General features: G+C 46.8%; 1 protein-coding gene across 1 annotated transcript in view; it reads right to left on the bottom strand.

The window, feature by feature from the left end:
• Col23a1 (collagen type XXIII alpha 1 chain) overlaps nt 1-23,047 on the bottom strand; it is a 183,055-nt gene extending 160,008 nt beyond the window's left edge. The window contains exons 1-2 of the mRNA XM_090321044.1: nt 22,626-23,047; nt 3,419-3,485 (exon numbers count right to left, since the gene is read on the bottom strand). Coding sequence (XP_090177170.1) covers nt 3,419-3,485; nt 22,626-22,925 — 367 coding nt within the window. The 5' untranslated portion in view covers nt 22,926-23,047. The remainder of the gene's footprint in view (nt 1-3,418; nt 3,486-22,625) is intronic.
• Between the last annotated feature and the right edge of the window lie 275 nt (nt 23,048-23,322).

Below are 23,322 nucleotides of genomic sequence, written 5' to 3'. Positions count from 1 at the left end.
TCAATGACAAGTTACTGCATTGAGTTCATAGAGCTGGCTCAGGACACAGCCTTGCCAGTCATCCATGCCATGGACTTCAGCCCAGGAACTCATGGTCTTCTAGCCCCCTCACAATAGGCGACACACAGAAGCACAGCCTCTCCCTGGCCTTGCTTATCTGCCTGTTACTGCAAGGATCTGACAATAGATTACACTGTCTCCTTAGGCCGTGGGAAGAAACTGGGGTAGGGATCTGCTGGTATCTCAGATCAGAAGGGGGACTGAAGCTACAGAGGGTGGTCTAGGCTTGCAGACTCCAGAAGTCTGTGGGGCTTTTTGATCAGCATCTACTGAGAAGAAAGGAGTAGCAGAAAAGGGCCTCTGTCCTCCTTTAAACACTGGGAATATGTGCCAGCTCACTGGGCAAGGGGGGGGATGGGATGGGTAATGTGGCTAAAGGATTGGAGTATTCACGAGAGCTCAGCCCGGAGATGACAGGTAGAAAAGGGCAAACATGGGCACAGGTGGGCATTGGGTCCTGCTGAGGCCACCAGGCCCTTTCCCAAGCCACACAGACCACATGTACTATGACCACTGAATCCGTCAAGAGCTCCTGGGAAAAACAGCCTTGGCCTGACCAGGGGTAAAGAGTTTCCATGTGTCTCCACAGACTGGAGGGGTTCTGACTCCTCATCCCCAAGCTGATCCTAATCCTGAGCTCAATTGTTCCATAAGACACAAATCTCAAAGTCCTCATCCTGAATGTTGAAATCCCCCAAAGATCAAACCCTCCCCCGAGTCTAAAAATCTCTAAATATCAAAATCTTCCAGAATCATAATCCCCAAAGACTGAAATCCTGAATGTTGAAATACTGAAAGCTGCAATCCTAAAAAACCACAATTCCCATTGAGGAAAACAAAAGAATACAAAAAAAAAGAAAACAAAACAAAAGGTCCTTCAAGAGAGTCAGGAGGCCAGATTATGAGGGGGAGATTGTGCATTTTCCTCTGTACACCCAAGAGTTGCCAAACTATGAGGTCGTGTCCTATTTCTGTCCCTTGTATCCAACACCATGTTTGCCTCTTTAAAAAATAAAATAAAAGATTCTTAATGAGGGAACAAGAAGGATGACACAAGCTCAGCCACCTTCTGAACCAAAGACTTGCTGATAAGGTTTTTCCAATCTTCTAAAACACCATCAATGGTGAAATACTTTTGGTCAGGAATTTGGCTGTGGGAGAAGCTAAACTTAGCTTTACTGCTAAGTGCATGTTTTGCCTCCTGTAATACATGGTGTGTTCAAAACTGTCCAGATTTCCCCAGCAGCCTTTCAGCTCCCTATCTTCCCTGATTCCCTTCTGGAGCCTCTATCAGTGGTTCAGGATCTCCCTTCCTTGCCCAGCCACAGAGAGGCACAGGACAGGGGCAGGACAGCCTCCAGTTCACTGCTTTACTATGTGCTTGTTCCATGACTTCCAGTGGATCAAGGGCCAACTTCAACATTACTGCCACTTCTGAGCAAAGCTCTCACAGTGAACTCGGGGTGCAACTCAGTAGTGGAACACTTACCTGGCATGTATGAGAGAGGGTCTGGGTTTGATCCCTAGCATCAGAAGAAGGGAAGAGAAGGGAAGGAAAAGGGGAAGAAGGAGAATGAGAAGAGAATCTCAATGGCTAGGAAGAGAGACCCAAGATTTGACCTATGTTCTGACTTATTCAGGAGCCCTGGGTCATCCACTCCTCCTCTCTCTATTTGTCTCCGTCTTTGGGATTTTGGCCATTCTGGTACTAACTCAACAGCAAGAAACTTACTACACACTGCCAGCCAGGCCACACCCCTACAAATTGAAATAGCTTTTTTATTCTGCTCCATAATTTCAAAAATATTGCTTGTGACTCCAGTTTAACAAAAACACACATAAATCACATGAATGTCCAGGTGCCCCTTGTATCCGCGGGAGATTGCTTCTAGCCAGTTCTCCTTACCCAATACAGACACACACACACACACACACACACACACACACACACACATATATGCACGCATTTGTACATATATGTATGCGTAGAACCAAGATCCATAGCTGTCCAAGTCCCCAACATGAAAAGTGTTGAATATAATCCAAGCACCTTTTCCCATAGACTTTAATCATCTCTATATTATTTATAATACATAGTACAATGCAAATGACATATAAACTCTAGTTTTCAGGAAGTCGTGACAAAGAATATGCATATGTTCAATATGAATTCAACTTTTCACGGATACCTTGAATCCCCAGGTGGCCGAATCTAAGGTGGTTAAAAGCCAACATCTGTCAAAGTGGATGCTATGATGTAAAGAGCTGGCTGAATGTCTAACTCAACACTCAGAACCAAGCATGATGGATCATTCCCTTTTGATCCTTTTTTTTTTTTTTTAGCTCATCCAGAAATGCATTTACAGATCTGAATTTCCCCCATGTGACTTGTAATTTCTGTCTTTCTAATCTGCTCATGGTGTTACTATTTGTCATATCCTTCTTCCTCTTGTCAGAACCCAAGAGGTTCTGAGCTAGAGCTCAGCCAGAAAATCCTCTACCACTGGGTCCCAGAGATTGACCCTTCCCACCATGAGATCTGCCTTTGATATGGAATAGAGCAGGCCTAGACTAGCAATCAATGATTGCTGAGCTTAGTCTCAGGGTCTGTTGAAGTGGGCTGAGACATGGCCAGCAACTTGGCTAATAGGAGTGGCAGTAAGGACCAGGGACACTGTATTCTGCTTCCATGCTCTGGGAACAGGAAACCAAAACCATCTTCTCCAGCATGCTGGACTGCTGAGCCACATGACAGCTATTCGCTTGCGCACTGATATTACACATTATCCTGAACAAGCGTTATTCCAACTCTGCAAATACCAGGAGTAGAGCTCACCACTAAATGCTCAGTCATGGTCTATATAAAGTTTCCCAACCAGAAGATCTTTTAGATAAATCTATATCTGTACTACATAGGTTAGGAATCAACAAATCCTGGCTTTTTATTCCTGGAGCTCCTGAGCCATACCAGAAAAATACAAGAGAGAGCCAGTCATTTACAAAGTCCAGACTTTAGTTCCCTGGTCCCTTCCTCTGCCTACATCAAAATAAATAAAAACAAAAATAACAAGAAACAAACAAGCTAGATGGAAGAGACTCTGCTTATAGTGTTAAAACCAATGCCTCCATCCTAAAACATCTCCATCTCTTCTTTGTCCCTCTCCCAGTTCAAGCCAGTTCAGCTCAAGGAGTCTCAAGCTAATGAGAAGAAAGTCCGTAACAGTACTCAGTGCTACAGCTGAAACATAAAACCATCCTCTTGCCCACAGATGACTTGAGAAGCTATGAGCAGGGAGCACGAAGAAGGGCCCCACCCACCGACACCAGAAGTCACTGAAGAAAAGAACTCTTAGCTTACCTGGGGGGCAGACACACTCTGACGGGGCTTCTCGAACAGTCCGGACCTTGACAATTCCATCCAACTTCTGAACCAAGAATGAAAGGAAGAAGAAAAAAAACATATATGGATGAATTTCAGAATACAGGAAGGCACAACTGGAAAAATTAGAGGAAAAAAAAAAAGTATCTGCTGAGCGCTGATGGCTCACATCTATAATCCTGGCTACTTAGGAGGCTGAGATCTGAGGATCACAGTTCAAAGTCAGCCCAGGCAGAAAAACCCATGAGACTCTTATCTCTAAACAACAAGCAAAAAGCTGAAGCCAAATCTGAATGATCTCTAATAGTGGTGCCATTTTTTCCCCCCAGAACATTTCTGGAAAGGTCATTAGGTAATTTTTCTAAAGAGAGGACAGGCAAAAATAAGCCTCAAACAATGCCTGATGAGGTGATGGTTTGTGCTGTGTTGTAACATGTTTAAATACAACCCCAGGAGTTACACACAACAAATGGGCAACCTGCCAGCCAGCCAGGCATAGCCAGAGTTGTGATCTGAGAGGCCAGGTAGGATAAATAAAAACTGCACCCCCCACTTGTGGCAGCTCTCTGGAGTCACAAGTTCACCCCATCAACCCCTCAGGAGCCTCATGACTTCTTCCAACCCATGGCCTTAGATGCTGTTATGCCCAAGTGGGCCCTGATTTAGTTTGCCCTTGATGACATCATATTTATTCTAGTGGGGATCCTTGGCCTGGATAATGTGATTCAGTGCAATTTAGCTGGAGTCTATACACATTCCCAACCCTGCACTAGATAGAAGAAAGAGAAGAGTTATCCCAGAAATACAGTCCAAAATCACATGCACACATATAGTGGTAACTCCTAGAGACAAATCTGTTACTCTCAGGCTCCATTTGACCCCTAGGGAAAGTTTTATGATGCTGGGGAGTCAACCCAGGACCTCTTACATGCTCTATTTGTGTTCTACCTTTGAGCTATCACCCCAGGCCCAGCAATTTTGGCAGCCCCAACTATAGGTCTGTACTTATACACGACGGGATCTAAGCTTGCATACAAGATGGAATTTATTCATAATCCTCCCATGTAGGAGTAAAGTGATTGGTCCATCATCCAAAAAACAGGCAGAGCTAAGTCCTAGCAAGCATACATAAGTTATTTTGTTTTACTTTATTTAGGGGTCATTTCAGGATGGAGAACCTCAAACATTATAAGCACATATACTCTATCAGTGAGCTATGAAGCAATTTTTTTTTCCTTTTTGTCAGTTGTGGGGTTGAACTCTGGGCCTGGGCGCTATCCCTAAGCTCTTCAGCTCAAGCTAGTGCTCTACCATTTGGGCCACAGCACCACTCCCGGCTTTTTCTGTACATGTGATACCGAGGAATTGAGCCCAGGGCTTCATGCATGCGAGGCCAGCACTCTACCACTAGTCCACACTTCTGGCCTCAAGAAGTAATTTTTAATCACTGTAGAGGGAGAGGTGTATTCCAATACTGAGCCTGAGTTACTCAACGGGCTGAGATTGGAGGGCCATGATCCAAAGCCCCCAGCCATGAAAGCCCTGAGAGACTTATCTCCAATGACCCACCAAAAAGCGGTAGTTCAAGTGTGAAGGTGTGACTCAAGTAATGGAATACTAGCCTGGAGTGAAAAAGATAAAGGGAAGATTTAGCACTAGCACATTTAAAAAGAAATAGCAGGGCTGGGAATGTGGCTCAGGGGTAGAGTGCTTGTCTAGCATGCAAGAAGCCGTGAGTTTGATTCCTTAGTACCACATAAACAGAAAAAGCTAGAAGTGGTGCTGTAGCTCAAGTGGTAGAGCACTATCCTTGAGCAAAAGAAGGTCAGGGACAGTGCCAGACACTGAGCCCAAGCACCATGACTGACAAAAAAAAAATGTTAACAGCAAAGCACCCTACCCATCACCAAGCCCTGAAGGGCCAGACGGAGACCCCTGAGGCGAAGGCCTGTGTGGAAACAGGTCCAGGATGGCCACTCCTCTGACCTCAGTCTTTGCCCCAGCTATATTTACTGGGAAACAACAGGTTTCAGAATGGACTTGGGAAAAGACTCTAACCTTCTCGTTCCAGCCAGTTGATTAGTGTAAGATACTATGATCAATCAGTGCTAGACAGGACAAGAATCTGGTGATTTCCTTGACTTAAAGAAAAGCATGCAGTGCTGTCAACAATGATCTTTTACCATGGCTATCACTTCCTGCCCTTTTGTCTTTGGGGGGCGGGGCTTTATCAAACACTGATAGGCAACACAATGGCTTCCAAGCTACCCCCAGCTGACACTGAAAGAAGAGACTGGGAAGGAAATGGTGACCTTAAGGCCACTATGCTACTGTGGCACTGCGTTACTGGAGTTCTTATTAGACAATTTTTGTGCCAATACTGGGGTGTTTGAAATCAGGGCCAGGTACTTTCCCTTGGAATTTTGGTTCAAGGCTAGTGCTCTATCTCTACTACTTGCAGTTCTACATCTGGCTTTTTGATGGTTGATTGGAAATAAAAGTCACCAAGGAAGCTGGGCGTGGTGGCTCACACCTATGATCCTAGCTACTCCGGAGGCTGAGATCTAAGTCACTAAAGTCCATGAGACTCTTATCTCCAATGAACCACCTGAAAACCAAAAGAGTCACTGTGGCTCAAGGGGTAGGGCAGTAGCCTTGAGCTTGAAGAACTCAGGGACAGAGTTCAAGTCCTATGAACAACCACAGCAACAATGGACTTTTTGTCCTGGCTGGCTTTGAACTATGATCCTCATATCTGGGCTCTCTGAGAGACTAGGAATTCTGGGATGAGTCACCAATGCTCAGCTTGGGAATAAGAGTTGTTGTTTGGTCATTTTTAGCTCCATTTCTACATTTCTGTTTTCCAAGTTGGTGATGGATCTGTACTTTTATCTCCTGATCATCTTGTCTTTCCCAGCTCCTGGCCCCTCACTCTCTGTGGCTTTGAAACTTGGCCACTGTGAACTCTAAGCAAAATGTCTAAATTGGAAAGCCAATCCCAGCATCTTTAGGCTTTTCTTTAAACAACAACAACAACAACAACAAAATTAAGAAACTATTGAGTCCGGGTTTGTAAAATGATTTAAAAGCTTCAACCATTTTATATTCAATATCTGGCAGGACCCCAGCATCTGCAAACAACATGGCCCTGGTTTTACATATGCAAACAAGTCTTTTCCTCAAAAAGTAAATAAAGGATGAGTTTCTACTGAAAGAAAAGAATCATCTAGGAGGGGGAGGGGCTGCTCCTGTCCAGAAGCTAGAAAAAGATCTGGAAGTTTTGTGGGGAAGAGAGGAGTCAGTTCTTCAGGGAAACGGAAGAATCAGGGAAAGTCCAGGTTTCCAAAATGCCATCAAATAAGTTCAGTAATGGCTGGTTAGAGCACTGTCAGACACTCCTCAGATGTCTGCTCACATCTTCAAACGACTTTGATTAACATTTAAGAAAAACAAATGAATTAAGATTGAGCCAATGTGGTTAAACACCTATAGTCCCAGCTTACTCAGGAACTGATTTTTTTGTTTTGTTTTGTTTTTGTGGGTCATGGGGCTTTAACTCAGCCTAAGCTCTGTCCCAGAGCTCTTCAGCTCAAGGCTATCACTCTACCCCAGTGCCTGGGCATTGTCCCTGAGCTCTTCAGCTCAAGGCTACTGCCCTACCCTTGAGCCAAACCCCACTTTCCTGTTTTCTAGAGGTTAAATGGAGATAAGAGTGTCAGGTCCTTTTGTGCTGGGGCTGGCTTTGAACCTTGATCCTCAGATCTCAGCCTCCTGAGTAGCTAGGATTACAGGTGTGAGCCATCACGCCCGCGGCTTCAGGTACTGAATTCTAATCTTAGCTACTTAAGCTCTGACTACTCGAGCTGGGTATAGTGGCTCGATTATATAATCACAGGCACTTTGGAGGCAATAATTGAGTGGATTGCTTTTTTTTTTTGCCAGTCCTGGGCTTGAGCTCAGGGCCTGAGCACTGTCCTTGGACTTTCTCAAGGCTACAGCTCTACCACTTGAGCCACAGCACCACTTCTGGCTTTTTTTTCTATGTATGTGGTACTGAGGAATTGGACCGGGGTCTTCATGCATGCTAGGCAAGCACTCTACCACTAGACCAAACTGATGGCCAGGAGTTTGAGGCCAGTCCAAGCATACCCATCTCAACCAGTAAGGCAGGTGCAATGATACACCTGTAATCACAGATATGTGTGAGGCAAGGGTAGGAAGATTATGGTCCAGGATGATTACATGATCAGCCATTGTGAGACTTGAGTTCAAACCTGGTACTGAAAAACAAAACAAAAAACAAAGAAAAAAAAAAGACTAATGTGGCAGGTATCATTCCAAGAGTTAATATCTATTTCTTCCGAAAAAAAGGAACTATCAAATATCTATTCAGATATTGGATAATACTTAAGAGATGGAGGGCTCAGGGATGAACTCAAATACTAGTGTCAGTCAACTCCAGTCACAAAAACAATCTCTGCTTTCAAGTAATTTTCAGGTCTACCAAAAAAAAAAAAACAAAGAAATGAATGTAATAGAAGTTGCTATGGAAACCAGGCCCTCCCACACTGTATGACAGAAAGGAAGTAAGCATTTAGGAAAGGTGGGGAGGGTGGAAGGAGTTGAGGATAAGGAGTTGGTGGGGGAGACTGGAGGAGATGGACCATGTGTCCTGACAGGCCATCATTAACTGTCCATTTGTCAAAACCCACAGGTCTGTACCTCTCATGAAAGCATGAACTCTAATGAATGGATCCCAGTCAAAATCAAAATTGACCTGGACTATTGCAAACAAATTCACCTAATGACTTCTCTCTGTAACTGTATACCCAGGGCAAGCTGCATGCTGTACTTCAAAGTAACTAAACTGTGACATCATACACACAGGGTCATGAATTTGATAAAGTACCTACAAATTTCAAAAATACCTAGCACTCCAACAGAAATAACTAGGCTCCAGGTAATGAGAAGAAAAACCACTTGATTAAAAAAAAATCTATCACTTAGCTGAGGTACAAGTAGCTCACATCTATAATCCACAGGTAGCTCACACTTGTAATCCTAACTATTCAGGAGACTGAGATCAAAGCTAGTCCTGGATGGAATGTCTGTGAGACTCTTCTCCAATTAACAATAACAAAGCTGGAAGTGGAGGTGTGACTCGAGTGATAGAACACTAACCTTAAGCTTAGAAAGCTCAAAGATAGCTTTCAGTCTCCAAGTTTAAGCTTTAGTACCATCACAGAAACAAAGGTTATAAAAGCTGAAAGATAATATTAATGCAACAGCAGTGGCCACAGGCTGGGAGGGATGGAGGGAAGAAAGCTGAAAGAAACTTCCCAGGGTGGCAGATTTATGTTCATTGTCTAGATTGTGGGAAGTTCCGCAAATGTACACGGTGTCAACATTTATCAAGCTGTATGGCTTAATTATGTGGAGTTCAGTGTAGGTCAAGTTTACCAAGTGTCTGTCTGTCTGTCTGTTTTTTGTTTTTGTTTTTGTTTTGCTTTTTAGCTTTCCCAGGGTCTTAGGGTTGCATATTAGATGAATCAAGTATCCTGGGGTTCCATTCAGCCTTAGGCTCCCCAACCGCCTTGGTGCCAGGTAACAACTTTCTCCACAGGCCCATGGCAAAGACAAACTGTGAGCATATCCAGCCTAGCCAGGCACTTGGCAACTTTTCTCCAAGGAATGTGGGTTTAATCAGTGACTCCCATCAGCCTGCTGAGTGTCTCTCTTCCAAACCACATCAGCACACAGATTTCCTGAAGGGTCTTGACATACATTGTTTTGAAAGGGTTATTCTACAAACAAAATGTGATTCTTCAGTCATCCATTCATGTTCCTAGTCATTATTTTCCAAAGGCCTCTGTCACTTCCCGTCAGAAGCTGCCTGCTAGAGTTCGCCATGCTGGTTTGACAGAAAGAAATCTGATCAACAGTCCCACTGTGGAGAAAGGGGCAGTTTTCACCCTAGTTCTTGCTGTAGTGGGGACAAGCCTTGCCCATAACACACACAGGGCTTTCTCCAAAGGCCCAGCTGCTGTCAGCTCTGATGAAATCCCTGGACCTCCTCTCCTGGTTGTAACTATAGTGCGTAGAATTTTCCCTACCATGTGAAGCCTGAACTGGAGAACATGATGGACTAATGTACCCCCTGAAAAGCTCAGTCATTTGCTGAAGTCCTGACTGTGACTCAAACTAGGTTGGGTTTGGAAACAGCAATAATTAAGATAAAAATCCAGTCCTATGAGAGGTCCTAGCTGCAGGACTGCCGTCCTCAAAGAGAGACCAGGGGCAGGCACTGGTGGCTTATGCCTGTAATCCTGGCTACTCAGGAGATTGAGATCTGAGGATCATGGTTTGAAGCCAGACAGGGCAGGAAAGTCCATGACATTCTTATCTCCAATTAACCATCAGAAAAATGGAAATGGTGCTGTAGCTCAAGAACAAGCACCCAGGCCTCAGTTCAAGCTCCCCAACAACTGACAAGAGAGAGAGAGAGAGAGAGAGAGAGAGAGAGAGAGAGAGAGAGAGAGAGAGACAGACAGACAGACAGACAGACAGACACTCAGATGCAACAGAGGCATGCAACAGAGGCAAGATCACACCGGGACACAGCAAGAAGGCAGCCATGTGCCAATCAAGAGAGGCCTTAGAAGAAACCAACCCTGTCAGCAAGCACTGAGTTAGTGGACTTGCAGTCCCTGCAGCTTGGGCAGAACAGATTTCTGTTATTCAAGCCACCCAGACTGTGTATCTCATATGGTAGCGCTGCACACTAATATTGATGAGATCTCATAGACACCTCATTCAAGATTCATTTGCTCCTACTCCATACTTAATGGGGACAGAAGAGCAGGGACTCTGAGAAGGTAGAGGGCCAGAGTGCTGGGCTGAATGAGGAGAGAAGGGGGGAAGAAGGAGGTGGATAGACTCAGCTGAGGCTGGAATAGAGGAGCATGACTCAGACAGCAAATCAGTGGCTTCCCTGTCTATGAATTCACTTGCAGCCTAGCAAGAATGTCTTTTTACAGGTTTTGTTTCTTAGCAATACCAAACCCTACTGTAAAACTATTCCCATTGTTGTCAGGATTACCATCATCTAGAGAAGATGCACAGGGAGGAGCTGTGTAGATTTCTTTGCAAATTCCACACTATAGAGATGACATGGGGAAGCTTCAACTTTTGGTACCGACAGAGTGTTCAGAATATGCAGAACTATAGTTGAGCTGGACACCAGTGGCCCTCAACTTATAACCCTACCCACTCAAGAGACTGAGGTACAAAGACAATGGTTCAAAGCCAGACTGAGCAAGAAAAGTCTGTGGGACTCTTATCTCCAATTAGAAACTAAAAATCCAGAAGTAGAACTGTGGCTCAGATGGTAGAGCAAAAACGCTAAAGGATAATACTCAGGCCCAATACACACACACACACACACACACACACACACACACACACACACACCTCTGAGGGAGAGTTGATAGGACATGAAGAAGCCCATGACATCACAGGCAGGACTGCCAGGCTCCTGTCTTTCAAGACCAGGCTTGGGGCTGGGAAGAAGGTAGATGATCTGTCCCAACATGGTCCCTCTGCACGGATGCTAGCAGGCTTCTGCCAGGATTAACAAGGCACAGCATAGGTCAGGGAACCTGTAGCTCTGCCATTTTTTTTGCCCAGGCAGACCCAGGAAGTTTTCACCAAAACTTTACCTTTCCAGAAGCTCCATGAGGCTGAGGCAGACACTAAGATGACCTTTAGAAAAGCCAGCCAGTTGGCTGATGGATTTACTCACAGACCCAGATTCAAGCCAGATCTTCCAACCACTGTGTCAGCCATGAAGGTCAGCCTTCAGGGGAAATGGGGAGAGAAACTTCCATGGTGAGACAATAAAGAGACTGACTACAAAGTCTCACCCTGACTCCTACAGAGCTCACTGTGTGTGCTAGCACATGTGTGTTTGCATATGTAAATGAGCATGTACACATGCACCATTGCTCACATGCATGCAAGCAGGCATTCATGGACATATCCATGTACACACTCACATGCATCTGCACACTCATGTATGCACACTCAAACACAAGTATATTCATATCCACATGTGGACAAGTGCTTAGTCATATGCATACAGGCATTTGGGTTTATACCACACACCAATGCACATGTATGCACACATGTGCATTCTTACACATGTGTTTGCATGTGCAAATGTGCTCATACTTTTGCAAATTGCTGGCCCTCATACATGTAAACACTTGTATGCTCAAGTAATCATCCATATATTCACATAATGGCATATATGTACATAGGCGGGCACTCTCACCTGCACACACATACTCACACTGGCCCATGCCATACACTCAAGTTCTGGCTGCCATCTTGGGAACTGACCCTTTGTTACATGGCACCAGAGCCAGGCTGAAAACCAAGATGGAGTAGAGAGTTGCAGCAAACAAAAAAAAAATGAACAGCCCTGCTTTCTGTGTGATGGTCCTTTCTGGTGGACCAAAGCTTTTATTTAAATTGCTTAAAAATACTAGAATAAGCACTGGTGATTCACATCTGTGATCCTAGCAACCCAGGAGAAGAATGAGATCTGAGGATCAATATTTGAAGCCAGCCTGGGCAGGCAAGTCTTTGAGACTCTTATCTCCAATTAACCACCAAAACATTCAGAAGATGAGGTATGACTCAAGTGGCAGAGCTCCAGCCTTGATAGAAAAAGCTTAAGCAAGGGCACAAGGCCCTGAGTTGAGGCTGCAGTACTGGCACAAAAAATTAAAATAAATAAAATTAAAACAAACAGGTGTCGATGGCTTGTGTCTGTAATGCTAGCTACTTAGCCAGCTTGGGCATAAAAGTCCATGAGACTCTTACCTCCAATTAACCACCAGAAAACCTTGAGCTGTGGCTGAAGGGATAGGGCCATAGGCCTTGAGCTGAAGGGCTCAGGGACAGTACCCGGGCCTAGAGTTCAAGTCCCACAACTGACTCGCCCCCAAAAAAGTAAAATAAAAAAATAAAAACATGGGAATCCATTATAATTGCTTTATGATTTGTTTCACAACTCAAAATTGAAAACAAATTCAGTCTTAAAGAAGTTTGAAAGCATCCCTGCCCCGCCTGGTGCCCTGGATTTCATGACTACATCAGGAAACTAACTAAATCTTTTTTTTTTTTTTAACCAGCATGAATGGAAGCAGATGTGTGAAGCCTCTAATTTGCTAGATTAATCACAATCATCTAGGGGTATCTATGTCATTTTTCATAAATCATAAAAACAGACTAACTAGCTTCTTAATTAAAGCAAATTGATGAGGCGTCGGTATATCCTTTCATAATAACAAATACAAATAATTATTTTCATGAATAGTCTGACTTTTATTTTGGTCATAAATATGAAAATTTTAATTTTAAGTGGGAAATCTCATTCTGCTCAAACAAACAAAAAAGGATGATGAAGCTAATTCTGTATTGGCCTTCCTTCAACAACCAAAACATATTACTTTCTTATAAGTGGTACTACGATTTGAACATAGAACCTTGTACTTGCTAGAAAAATACTCTATCACTTGAGCCAAACCTCTAGCTTCTTTTCCTATTAACTCATATTTTTGCCTGAGTTTTTGCAAGTAGCCTTGAATAGGACAACAGACTCTCAGGGCTAAAGAATCTGTAATTCTACCACTCAGGAGGCTGGGGCAGGAGGGTCCCCCATTTAAGGCCAGCCTGGGCTACACAGCAAAATCAAACAAAAAAAGATTCTTTATCCTGAGAGTCTGTTGTCCTGTTCAAGGCTGAGTCTGGCCTCAAACCACCATCTTACTATCTATGCCTAAATATGCAGCTAGGATGACAGGTATGAGTTACTATGCCAGCTTATTGGTTGCAATGCGGTCTCACTAGCTGCTGCTGCTGCTGCTGCTGCTGCTGCTGCTGCTGCTGCTGCTGCTGCTTCTTCTTCTTCTTCTTCTTCTTCTTCTTCTTCTTCTTCTTCTTCTTCTTCTTTTTCCAGTCCTGGGGCTTGAACTCAAGGCCTGAGCACTGTCCTTGGACTTTTTTTCTCAAGGCTAGAACGTTACCATTTGAGCCACAGCACCACTTCTGGCTTTTTCTATGTGAGTGGTACCGAGGAACCAAACCCAGGCCTTCGTGCTTGCTAGGCAAGCACTCTACCACTAGGCCAAACTCCTGGTCCCCCTCATTAGTTTTTATCCAGGCTGGAGGACAGACATGAGAATCCACCTGCCTGCCAAGAGGGGCATGAGAAAGGCCCTGTGAGCTGGGCTCAGGAGCACAGCGCTGAATCCAAATGCAGTCTAGCCTCAGAATTACAAAAAATAAAATTTTAAAAAGACAAATGCAGGGACTCGGCACCAGAGCCTGTAATACTAGCTACTCAAGAGGTTGAGATTTGAGGATCCAGGTTCAAAGCTAGCCTGGGGCAGAAAAGTCCATGAGATTCTTATCTCTAACCACAAAAAACTTGAGCTGGGGCTCAAGTGACAGAGCAGTAGCCTTGAGCACAAAAGCTCTGGGACAATGCCCAGGCCCAGAGTTCAAGCCTTAGGACTGGCAAAATAATAATAATAATAATAATAATAATAATAGTAATAATAAATAACAATACACATGCAACATACACATTCCCCTCCCCCACCCCAAGTTATCTTCTCCACTGCCTCTAGGGAAACCCTAACGTGACTTTCTTTCAAATTCCATCTGCAAACCTATTTTTTTTCCCTCCTAATGACTTCGTGCTAAGTCCAGAAATATGTATGTTTCCGGACATGAGGCAGAGATGTTTTCTAAGTGTTTATGTTAACAATTGAAGATGAATTCTGACTTTCCATATGGGGAAAAGTGAACGAAGCAAGGGCTAGAAAATGTGTGTGGCCTCAGAGAACATTCTAGAATCCAGTTCCAATCATTCACAGAATTCAAAGTCAGAGTGCTCACCAGTCCCACCTGGGGCTGGGGCTGGCACCAGCCAGCACTGCTCCAGAGAGGCCTCATGGCTGAGCCACCAAACGAGCTTGATTTGGGGCAAAATCTTTACTTTTTCTCTTTCAGAATGGGACTTTTCCTTATCAGAAAGTTCTTTTTGCTTTCAACAATGACAAATTCAACAACAACAACAATATTTGATGAATTAAATCTTCAGCTTTGCATGTCATCAAAGTTGAAGCTAGGCTCACATTAATGCAATAGTTTTAGAAGATCACAAGAGGAGAAATTCAACAGCTACGGCTGGATGCTCTAATATTACTTACTCCACATTCCAAAGAAAAGCAGATGTTGGAGACTTTCCCCACATCTCCAAAGCCAGTGCCACATCTGTACTAGCAGCAAAAGCAGAGGCTTAAATGCCACAGTGATCGCTGGATACAGGTTTGCTGGATTGAATGCTATGTGCTATCTTTATATGACTGTAAAGATCATATATCACTTGGGAAAAAATGTCTTTTTTTTCCCTGGGCTGGGAGTTTGGCCTAGTGGTAGAGTGCTTGCCTAGCATGCACAAAGACATGGGTTTGATTCCTCCATACCACTTACGTAGAAAAAAGTCAGAAGTGGTACTGAGGCTCAAGCGGTAGAACTCTAGCCTTAAGAAAGTCCAAGGACAGTGCTCGGGCCCTGAGCTCAAGCCCAGGACTGGCAAAAAAAAAAAAAAAGTCTTTTTTTTTTAAAGGTAAAGTATAAAACATCAAAACACAATATAGATAGCATTCATCCTGTTGGTAAAATTAGTAATGTGTCAATCTGTCCATAGATTGTGCAAATGTCCAATTATTCCTTGTTTTGGAGTGGTGGGATCATCAATACCATTCACTGTGTTAAAGCATAATACATTTAGAATACTATATAGAAAGAAAGAAGCAAGGAGGGCAGCCAAGGCACTCTGCTATTCCCCAACATAGTTGGCTCTCTGTGGTTCTGGGTCTACTGATTCAACCAACCACAGTTTGAGTATATTCTGGGGAGGTCCGGTGTGGTGGTGCACCTCAGTTATTCCAGCTACTCAGGAGAGCAGAGACAGGAGGAAAGGGAAAGTTAGCACAAGATCCTATTTGGAAAACAAACTAAACACAAAAAGGATCGGAGTTGTGGCTTAACTGGTAGGAGTCTTTGGAGGTCCTGATTTCAACCTCCACGGCTGGAAGAAACAAAACAAAACACCAGCCAGGCACTAGTGGCTCACACTTACAATCCTAGCCACTCAGAAGACTGAGAGCTAAGGATCATGATTCAATGCTAGCTCAGGCAGAAAAGTCTGTGAAACTCTTATTAACCAGCAAAAAACCTGGATGTGGAGTTATGGCTCAAGTGGGGGAATGACAGCCTTGAGCGGAAAAAGCTAAGGAAGATGGAAGAGGAGCCTGATCCTGAGTTCAAGTCTCAGTATTGGCAAAGAAATGGCAAAGAAAGAAAGAAAGAAAGAAAGAAAGAAAGAAAGAAAGAAAGAAAGAAAGAAGCAAGCAAGCACAACTTCCCAGGTGCTATCTAATGCCTGGCTTGTCTTCTGCAAGGTTCCTGTTGCGTCCATTTAGCCAGAATCCCTGTTGCTCCAGATGTCCTTTTTTCATTTCCCATCCATTGACCTTTCGCCTGTTCCTTGGCTGTGAATTCAGTGCTGTACTCAACCTCTGTGAAATGTCACTGCAGTGTCCCTATTCTGGTCTTGATGTCACCAGACAAGGTTGGTTTTGCCACATTTTCCTAATGTCATGGAATCAGGTGCTGGGGCACTATTTTCCTATGACAGAGCTGGACTCTGCAGGATGAAGCAGCAATCCTGTCTAGCCCTTCCTTCTCTACCCAGAGTCACAGCTCCCATGAACAAGGTCAGCCCCACATCCAGAGGACAGAGAGGTAGGACAATCATCTCTGCTACCTACCCAGAAGACCTCGGTGACTTCAGATTTCTCATCCTGAGGCTTCCCCTTCACCCCAACGAGTATCTTCTTTCTAACACCAATTCCCCCCAAACCCTATGGCAGGTTGTGCCAGGCGAGGCTGTGGAAGCCCTTAGACACATGCACCTCCTGGTCACAGGTCCCTGGTGCTCAGGAGGCCATATAGTTTCCTGATATAGACCAGATGAACATCGTACCTCCTCCTGAGAACTCTCCCCAAGAAGCAGAGCAGGGGAATGGAATCCAGGGGTGGGTGGCCCAACCTGGGGTCATGAATGCTGTTCTAGGTTGAACAGGAGGGTCACACTGAGGAACACTGGGCATATCTGACCTTTTAAGTGGACCTCTTGCACCCAGGTAAGCACTCAGCCACTGAGCAATAAATAGTGGGAAGTCCTCAAGTCATTAAAGGTCTTGTCCTTGGAACAGATTGTATCTTATGAGGCCTCCACTCCAGTTTCTCACTTCACCATGTGATGGTTTGTTTTCTCCTGCACCTGCTCCTGCCATTGTCATGCCACCTTGTCATGCTGTGAGGTAGCCAGGGGGTGTTCACCAGAGCCAGTGGCAGGCTATTTGGGCTTTTCAACTCCCAAACTATGAGCAAAACAAGCCTGTTTTCTTTATAAATGATCTAGCCTCTGATATCATTATGGTAACAGAAAATTAACTAATCCAACTGCAAAGAACAGGCTTATGCAGCGAATCTCAAACACAGCAACTCCCCCCTTCTGCTCAGGCTGGAAACAGAGCCGGATGTGGACAGCAGGGACTTAAGAACCAGCAGTCTCATGGTTGGACAGTTCTCAAGTGTGGAGCTGGGGAAACTGCAATGTGGAAAGAGAACATGGGCGTGAAGACTGTGAGAGTCCAGCAGTTAACTGCCCCCATTCCATTCTTGTGTTTCTTGATAGCATGAAACTCTCTGGCACCTGACTGACGATGTGAGTTATTACACGGTGGCCATTTCCCAGCCTTCCCTCCTAACAAAGACCTGATTCTAGTCTGGTGGCAATGCGCCCAGCCCCCAGGGGGTGAATCAAAATTGGCCGAAGCCTCCTTGTTGGTCTGCATCACCCTCAGCAGTGAAAGGGTAGAGGTGACCATGTGACTTAATTCTGGCAGATGAATACAAGGGAATGCTGCTGAATGCAGTTGAGGAAGTTCTCTCCCAAGCTTACATAAAGACACCCCTAAAAGAGACAGCTCATTTTGCTGTCTTTCCCCCCATGCTGGGGGAATGTGAATATTTGCAGCCATATCATCATCTTTCACAAGATCTTACAAAGTTGTCTGACACCCAGGGGCCATAAAGTCACTGAACTAACCCAGTGTCTGCTGGCTGTCTTCTGCACTTCTCTTATGATGTGAGATAATTCATCCCGTTACCTCCCACCAAAAAAAGCCAATTACCTGACTATACTGGTCTGTTTTTCATTACTATAATGAAATATCAGAGACAGGCTTTTTGTTTTCCTGCACTGAAGAGACATTTATTTAGCTCATGGTTTTACAGGCTGAAAATCCAAGACCAGAAGGCCCCATTGCTCTGGCCTCTACTCAAGGCCACAATACCAAAAAAAAAAAAAATCACAGTGCAAAACAGGAAGCCAGATCCTGGTGAGCCAGTGGCTCACGCCTATAATCCTAGCTACTCAGGAGACTGAGATCTGAGGATCACGGTTCAAAGCCAGGCCAGGCATAAAGTCCATGAGACTCTTATCTCCAGTTAACCACCAGAAAAACGGAAGTAGCACTATGGCTCAAATGGCAGAACTGTAGCTGTGAGTGGAAGAGTTCAGGAACAGTGCTGAGGCCCAGACCCAGAATTCAAGCCCTACAACTGAAAATAAATGAATAAATAAATAAAATTTTTAAACTGGAAGCCAGAGCAGACCTGGAGTTCCACAATTCCTTTCAAGAGTATGTCCATAACTGATCCAAAGTCCCTGTACTTGCTGGGCGCAGTGGCTCCGTGCCTGTCATCCTAGCTACTCAGTAGGCTTGAGATCTAAGGATCACAGTTCAAAGCCGGCCCTGGCACTAATTTCTGTGAGACTCTTATCTCCAATTAACCACCAGAAAAACGGACATGGCGCTGTAGCTCCAGGGGTAGAGTAGTAACCTTGAGCTGAAGAGCTCAGGGACACTGCCCAGGCCCAAAGCCCCACAACAACAACAAATAGAAACAAACCCCCCTGCACTATGCTCCTCTCCTTAAAGGTCCACATACAATTCCACCGTCTTGGAGTCTAAACTTCCAAAGCTTGAACCCTTGGCAGGGACAAGGGCAAACCATATCCAAAGCCTAGCACCAGCCTAAATTTTTCCTCTGTAGGCACTTCTTTCCTGTATCTTACACGTCATTATGACAACCATGTTAGAAAGGAAGAAGCTGCCTTCCAGAGGCTGAAGCGCATGGAGGATAGCATGGACGCAGCACGGCCAGGGTAGACAGGAATAAAAGACGGTGTCCCTTACCCGGATCAGATGCTATGTGGCTCATCATGGCGCTTCTTGATCCCAGTGCCTTAGGTTCCGACCCAGACCCTTCCTCTTCCCATGATTCCCTGCGTTCCAACATGACTGCGTCTTCCTGCACTGCTTGGGGTTCCCGACCCAATGCTTCCAATCACATACTGCCCGGAGCTCTGGTCTAAGTACTTCTTCCCACAGTACCCTGGGGTTAGGGCTGAATACTTTTCCTCACAATGTCCTGGGCTCCCGCTCAAGTGCTGCTTCTTCCCACAATGCCTTGGGTTACTGCTCAAGTGCTGCTCCTTCCCACAATGCCTTGGTCCTCTCTCAGGGGCCGCTTCCTCCCACAATGCCTTGGTCCTCTCTCAGGGGCCGCTTCCCCCCACAATGCCTTGGTCCTCTCTCAGGGGCCGCTTCCCCCCACAATGCCTTGGTCCTCTCTCAGGGGCCGCTTCCCCCCACAATGCCTTGGTCCTCTCTCAGGGGCCGCTTCCCCCCACAATGCCTTGGTCCTCTCTCAGGGGCCGCTTCCCCCCACAATGCCTTGGTCCTCTCTCAGGGGCCGCTTCCCCCCACAATGCCTTGGTCCTCTCTCAGGGGCCGCTTCCTCCCACAATGCCTTGGTCCTCTCTCAGGGGCCGCTTCCTCCCACAATGCCTTGGTCCTCTCTCAGGGGCCGCTTCCTCCCACAATGCCTTGGTCCTCTCTCAGGGGCTGCTTCCTCCCACAGTGCCCTGGATTCCTGCCCCAAAGCTGCTTCTCCTGGGTTTGCACTTCAGCATGTCTTCCTCTAATGCTTGGGGTGCCTGTTCAACCGAGAAAAGAGCCAAGGTGGCCTATGGGAGAGCCATCAGCCCAAAGCCTAGGAAAGGAGATGTGGGAGGTTCCCAGGGGACTCCACGGCACTCAGCTGTTCAGGTCCCTTTCCAGGGAGAGCCACGATTTTCCATTTGATGCTTTTCCTTTTCTTTCACATAAACTTGCTCTGTCTGCTAAAAAGGAGGAGGAGGGGCCGGGAGTTTGGCCTAGGGGTGGCGTGCTTGCCTAGCATGCACAAAGACCCAGGTTCCATTCCTCCATACCACATACATAGAAAAAAGCTGGAAGTGGTGCTGTGGCTCAAGTGGTAGAGCTCTAGCCTTGAGAAATGTCCAAGGCTGAGGACTGGTGGCTTATGCTTACTTGGCAGGCTGAGATCATGGTTCAAAAACAGTACAGCATAAAAGTCCATGAAACTCTTATCTCTAATTAACCACCAACAAGCCAGAAGTAGAGCTGTAACTCAAGTAGTAGAGCACCAGCCTTCAATGAAATAAGCTCAGAGACAGCACCCAGTTCCCGAGTTCAAGCCCCAGGTCCAGCATAACAAAAAACGAGAAGGGGGAGGACAAAGAGAAAGAACAACAACAACAAAAAGAAGCAACTGCCATGCCGCTCTCCTGGTCTACCTCCAGTTTGAACAGTCCCCAACTTCAGGAGCCAGCCATGCCTCAAACCTTCAAGCCAATTCAACAATTCCAAAAATGTTTTCACAGGAACACCCCAACAGTTGGCTTGTTCTAAATGTTACTATTATTATAGAGCTCTCCCAAACTATGGCATTAAAAATAAATGGTTTACAGGCAAGAAAAGAGTGGAGAAGAGAAAAGTGATCATGCCAGGAAGTAATTGGAAGGAAACTTTTTTGTTGGTTTAGGAGCCAGGAAATGTCAACGAAAACAAATTCAGCCATGATTTGCTCCCCACATCCAGTTGTACAGGGGATTTAAAAATAAGGATCGTTATTAAAATAGATGGCTGAGAGCTGACTACCCCAGAGGCTGGAAAGGTTCCATTTGGTTCCTGGCTTGACAATAACCAATACTCACAGTTGACGGGAGGGAAGGAAAGCACTTGTATTTTATCTGAGTCTCTGGGCCTTTGTTGGTTTCACACTGATTGGTCTGGACAACAGAAGGCCAGCAACAACAATAAATCCATTGAAACTAGCAGTGGTCTCCTCTGTTGAATACAGCTAAATATTTCATTAATTCTTGCATTAAACTTTTTTAAATGTAGTATGAAAGCTTTGTACTATAAAGTCTAAGGTTTTTGTACGTCACTAACGAGAAGTATAAACATGGAGGGATGGATGAATGAAGCAGTCTATTTAAAGCACTTTCAAAGCAAAAGGTCAGGTGTTTCCTATTGTAGAAAAGTCTGATTTTTTTTTTTACCTTAAAAAAAAAATCCATGTCTTCCCTTTGGTGCCACAGGAAGGGTTTTTGACAACCTTGGGATGGCATGAATATTCTTTTTTTTTTCTGTAGCTTCTGTAGCTTCTTATATTATCAGGCACAGCAGCCAGTCTCAGAAAAATTTATGTCAATGCTTTCCCCAAGGGAACAGGGAGAGGAGGTCTCCTATCAACCGTGGCTTTTGTTGGCTCATTTATTATTATTTTTTTTCTCTCCTGACATGAAAGTTGTGTATGTAGTTGGCAAGAATTTCTTTTCTTTAATTTGGACACGGTCTCTGCCTCTGATACTCCAAAAATGGGTTAGTTGGGCAGAGGACAAACTGCAGGCGCCCAACCCACAACTTTCTCGGCTCCAATTTCGGAACTGGAAAATGTACTCAAGCCCAACACGCTCTTCCTATGAGACATTCAGCTCAGTATGTATTTGTCCAGAATCTAGTCAGTTGGAAAAAGTATCTACACATCCATTTAGAGCTCATTACCCGCCTCCCACACCTTCTCCTCTCTGCCAGTTGTGCACATTCCCCATCCAGTGGCATTTATAAGAAAATGAACTGTAGCTAGCAGGACCCACTTGGTGCCCTGGGAAAGGAGATGTCTCATCAGGGGCACCTAACATGGCAGACACCCCCCACCCCCAGGGTCTCAAAGGTACTGAGTCAGCTCTGACTCCCACAGGAGTCAGGGAAAGGAGCTGCTTTAAATGCAGACACTGAGCCCTGGTGAGCCTTGGGGTGGCATGTGGAAGAATGCAGCAGATTAGAAACTGAAAACCTCTGGGCTCTCAGCTTTCCCTTTGTCATCCCCATCAAGAGGAGAAGGAAGGAAGGAAGGAACTGGAGGCACCAGCTGTGAGGGAAAAGATTAAACAAGAACATGAGGCCCTGAGTTCAAGCCCTCATACAGGCACACACACACAGGGATAGGAGGAGGACAACGACTATGGTTCAGAGGCAGCAGAACCAGGAGGGTGCAGCACCCCTGCCTCCCAGACAGAAACCAGGATCCAGGCGCCGGGCCCTGACTCTTTGTCTTTCCCCTTATCTTCCCAAACTCGTCCTCGTCCCCCTTCACCCACCTGGGATTGCCCTGCATGGGCCACTTAGCCTGAGCTGCCTGGGGGCTGGAGCTGCTTCCTAACAAACGTCCCTGAGCCCCCCGGGGGCTGGGCGGGTCCAGGCCCTGGGGTCTGTGGACGGCCTCCCTCCACGCGGGATCCTGGGATGAGTGTCACGCAGCCCGGACTCCTGGCTCCCAGGACTGTCGCTGTGTCCTTGCAGCTGCCCCCCTCACCCCCATTGCAGGACTCAGAGTGCCCCTCCTGGCTGAGTCTCCATCCCGGAACCGCACCCCCCCCCCCCCAATCCCCAGCCCCGCCGTGGTGCGCGCACAGCCCGGAGAGACGCTCCGATCCGGGGAGAGGAAAGGGGAGTCAGCCCCGGCTGGACCCCCCTCGCCACCGCCCCCCCCGTGTGCGCGGACCCCGCCTCCGTCCCCCGAGCCCGACCCACGGGAGCCCCCCGCGCGCGCGCGCGCCCCTCACCTCGCGCAGCAGACGCTCCAGGTGCGGCTCGGCCCAGGCGTCCGGGGCACCCGGCGGCGGTGGCCCCGAGCGCCGCAGCAGCTCGCGCTCCTCCTCGAGCGCCGCCACCCGGCCCTGCAGCGCGGCCGCCTGGACCCCCAGCAGCAGACAGGCGGCGGCCGAGCCCACCGACAGCAGCAGGCACAGCGCGCTCCCCGCCGCCGCCGCCGTGGCGGGCCGCCCCCCGGCGCCCCCCGCCGGGCCGCCCTTCCTCGCGTCGTCGTCCACGCCGCCGGCGCCCGTGCGCTCCCCAGGGCTCATGGTCCGCGCGCGGATGCCGCGTCCGCCGGGAAGCGGGGACTCAGCCTCGCAGCAGCAGCAGCAGCAGCAGCCACCACCGAGGATCGCGGCGCGCACGCCCCCCTCGCCGCCGCCTCCCCACCTCGGCCACCACCGCGGCCAGTTTCCTCTATGCAAATCTCCCGGCCCCGAAAAGGAGCCCGGGACCCACCCAGGGGAGGAGCGGCCCGGCCGGCCCGCCACGGGGGTGGAGGGGAATCGTCCCCCTCCCCCGCGCCGCCCCGCGCGCTCCCGGGGACCCCCCCACACCCTGTCCACGCCCCTCCATCCTCGGGGTGGGCTGCACCATCCCCTCGCGAGTCCCCCACACCCCCGCCAGCCCAGCCCACTGGGATCCCTGGGGGTCCAGGACGCACCG

Source organism: Megascapheus bottae, chromosome 29 (assembly GCF_031878675.1).
Source record: "Megascapheus bottae isolate mThoBot1 chromosome 29, mThoBot2.hap1, whole genome shotgun sequence".
In the NCBI taxonomy this organism is placed as follows: Eukaryota; Metazoa; Chordata; class Mammalia; order Rodentia; family Geomyidae; genus Megascapheus; species Megascapheus bottae.
The sequence above is the reverse complement of the archived record's forward strand: the minus strand, read 5'-3'. Positions and strand labels throughout refer to the sequence as shown.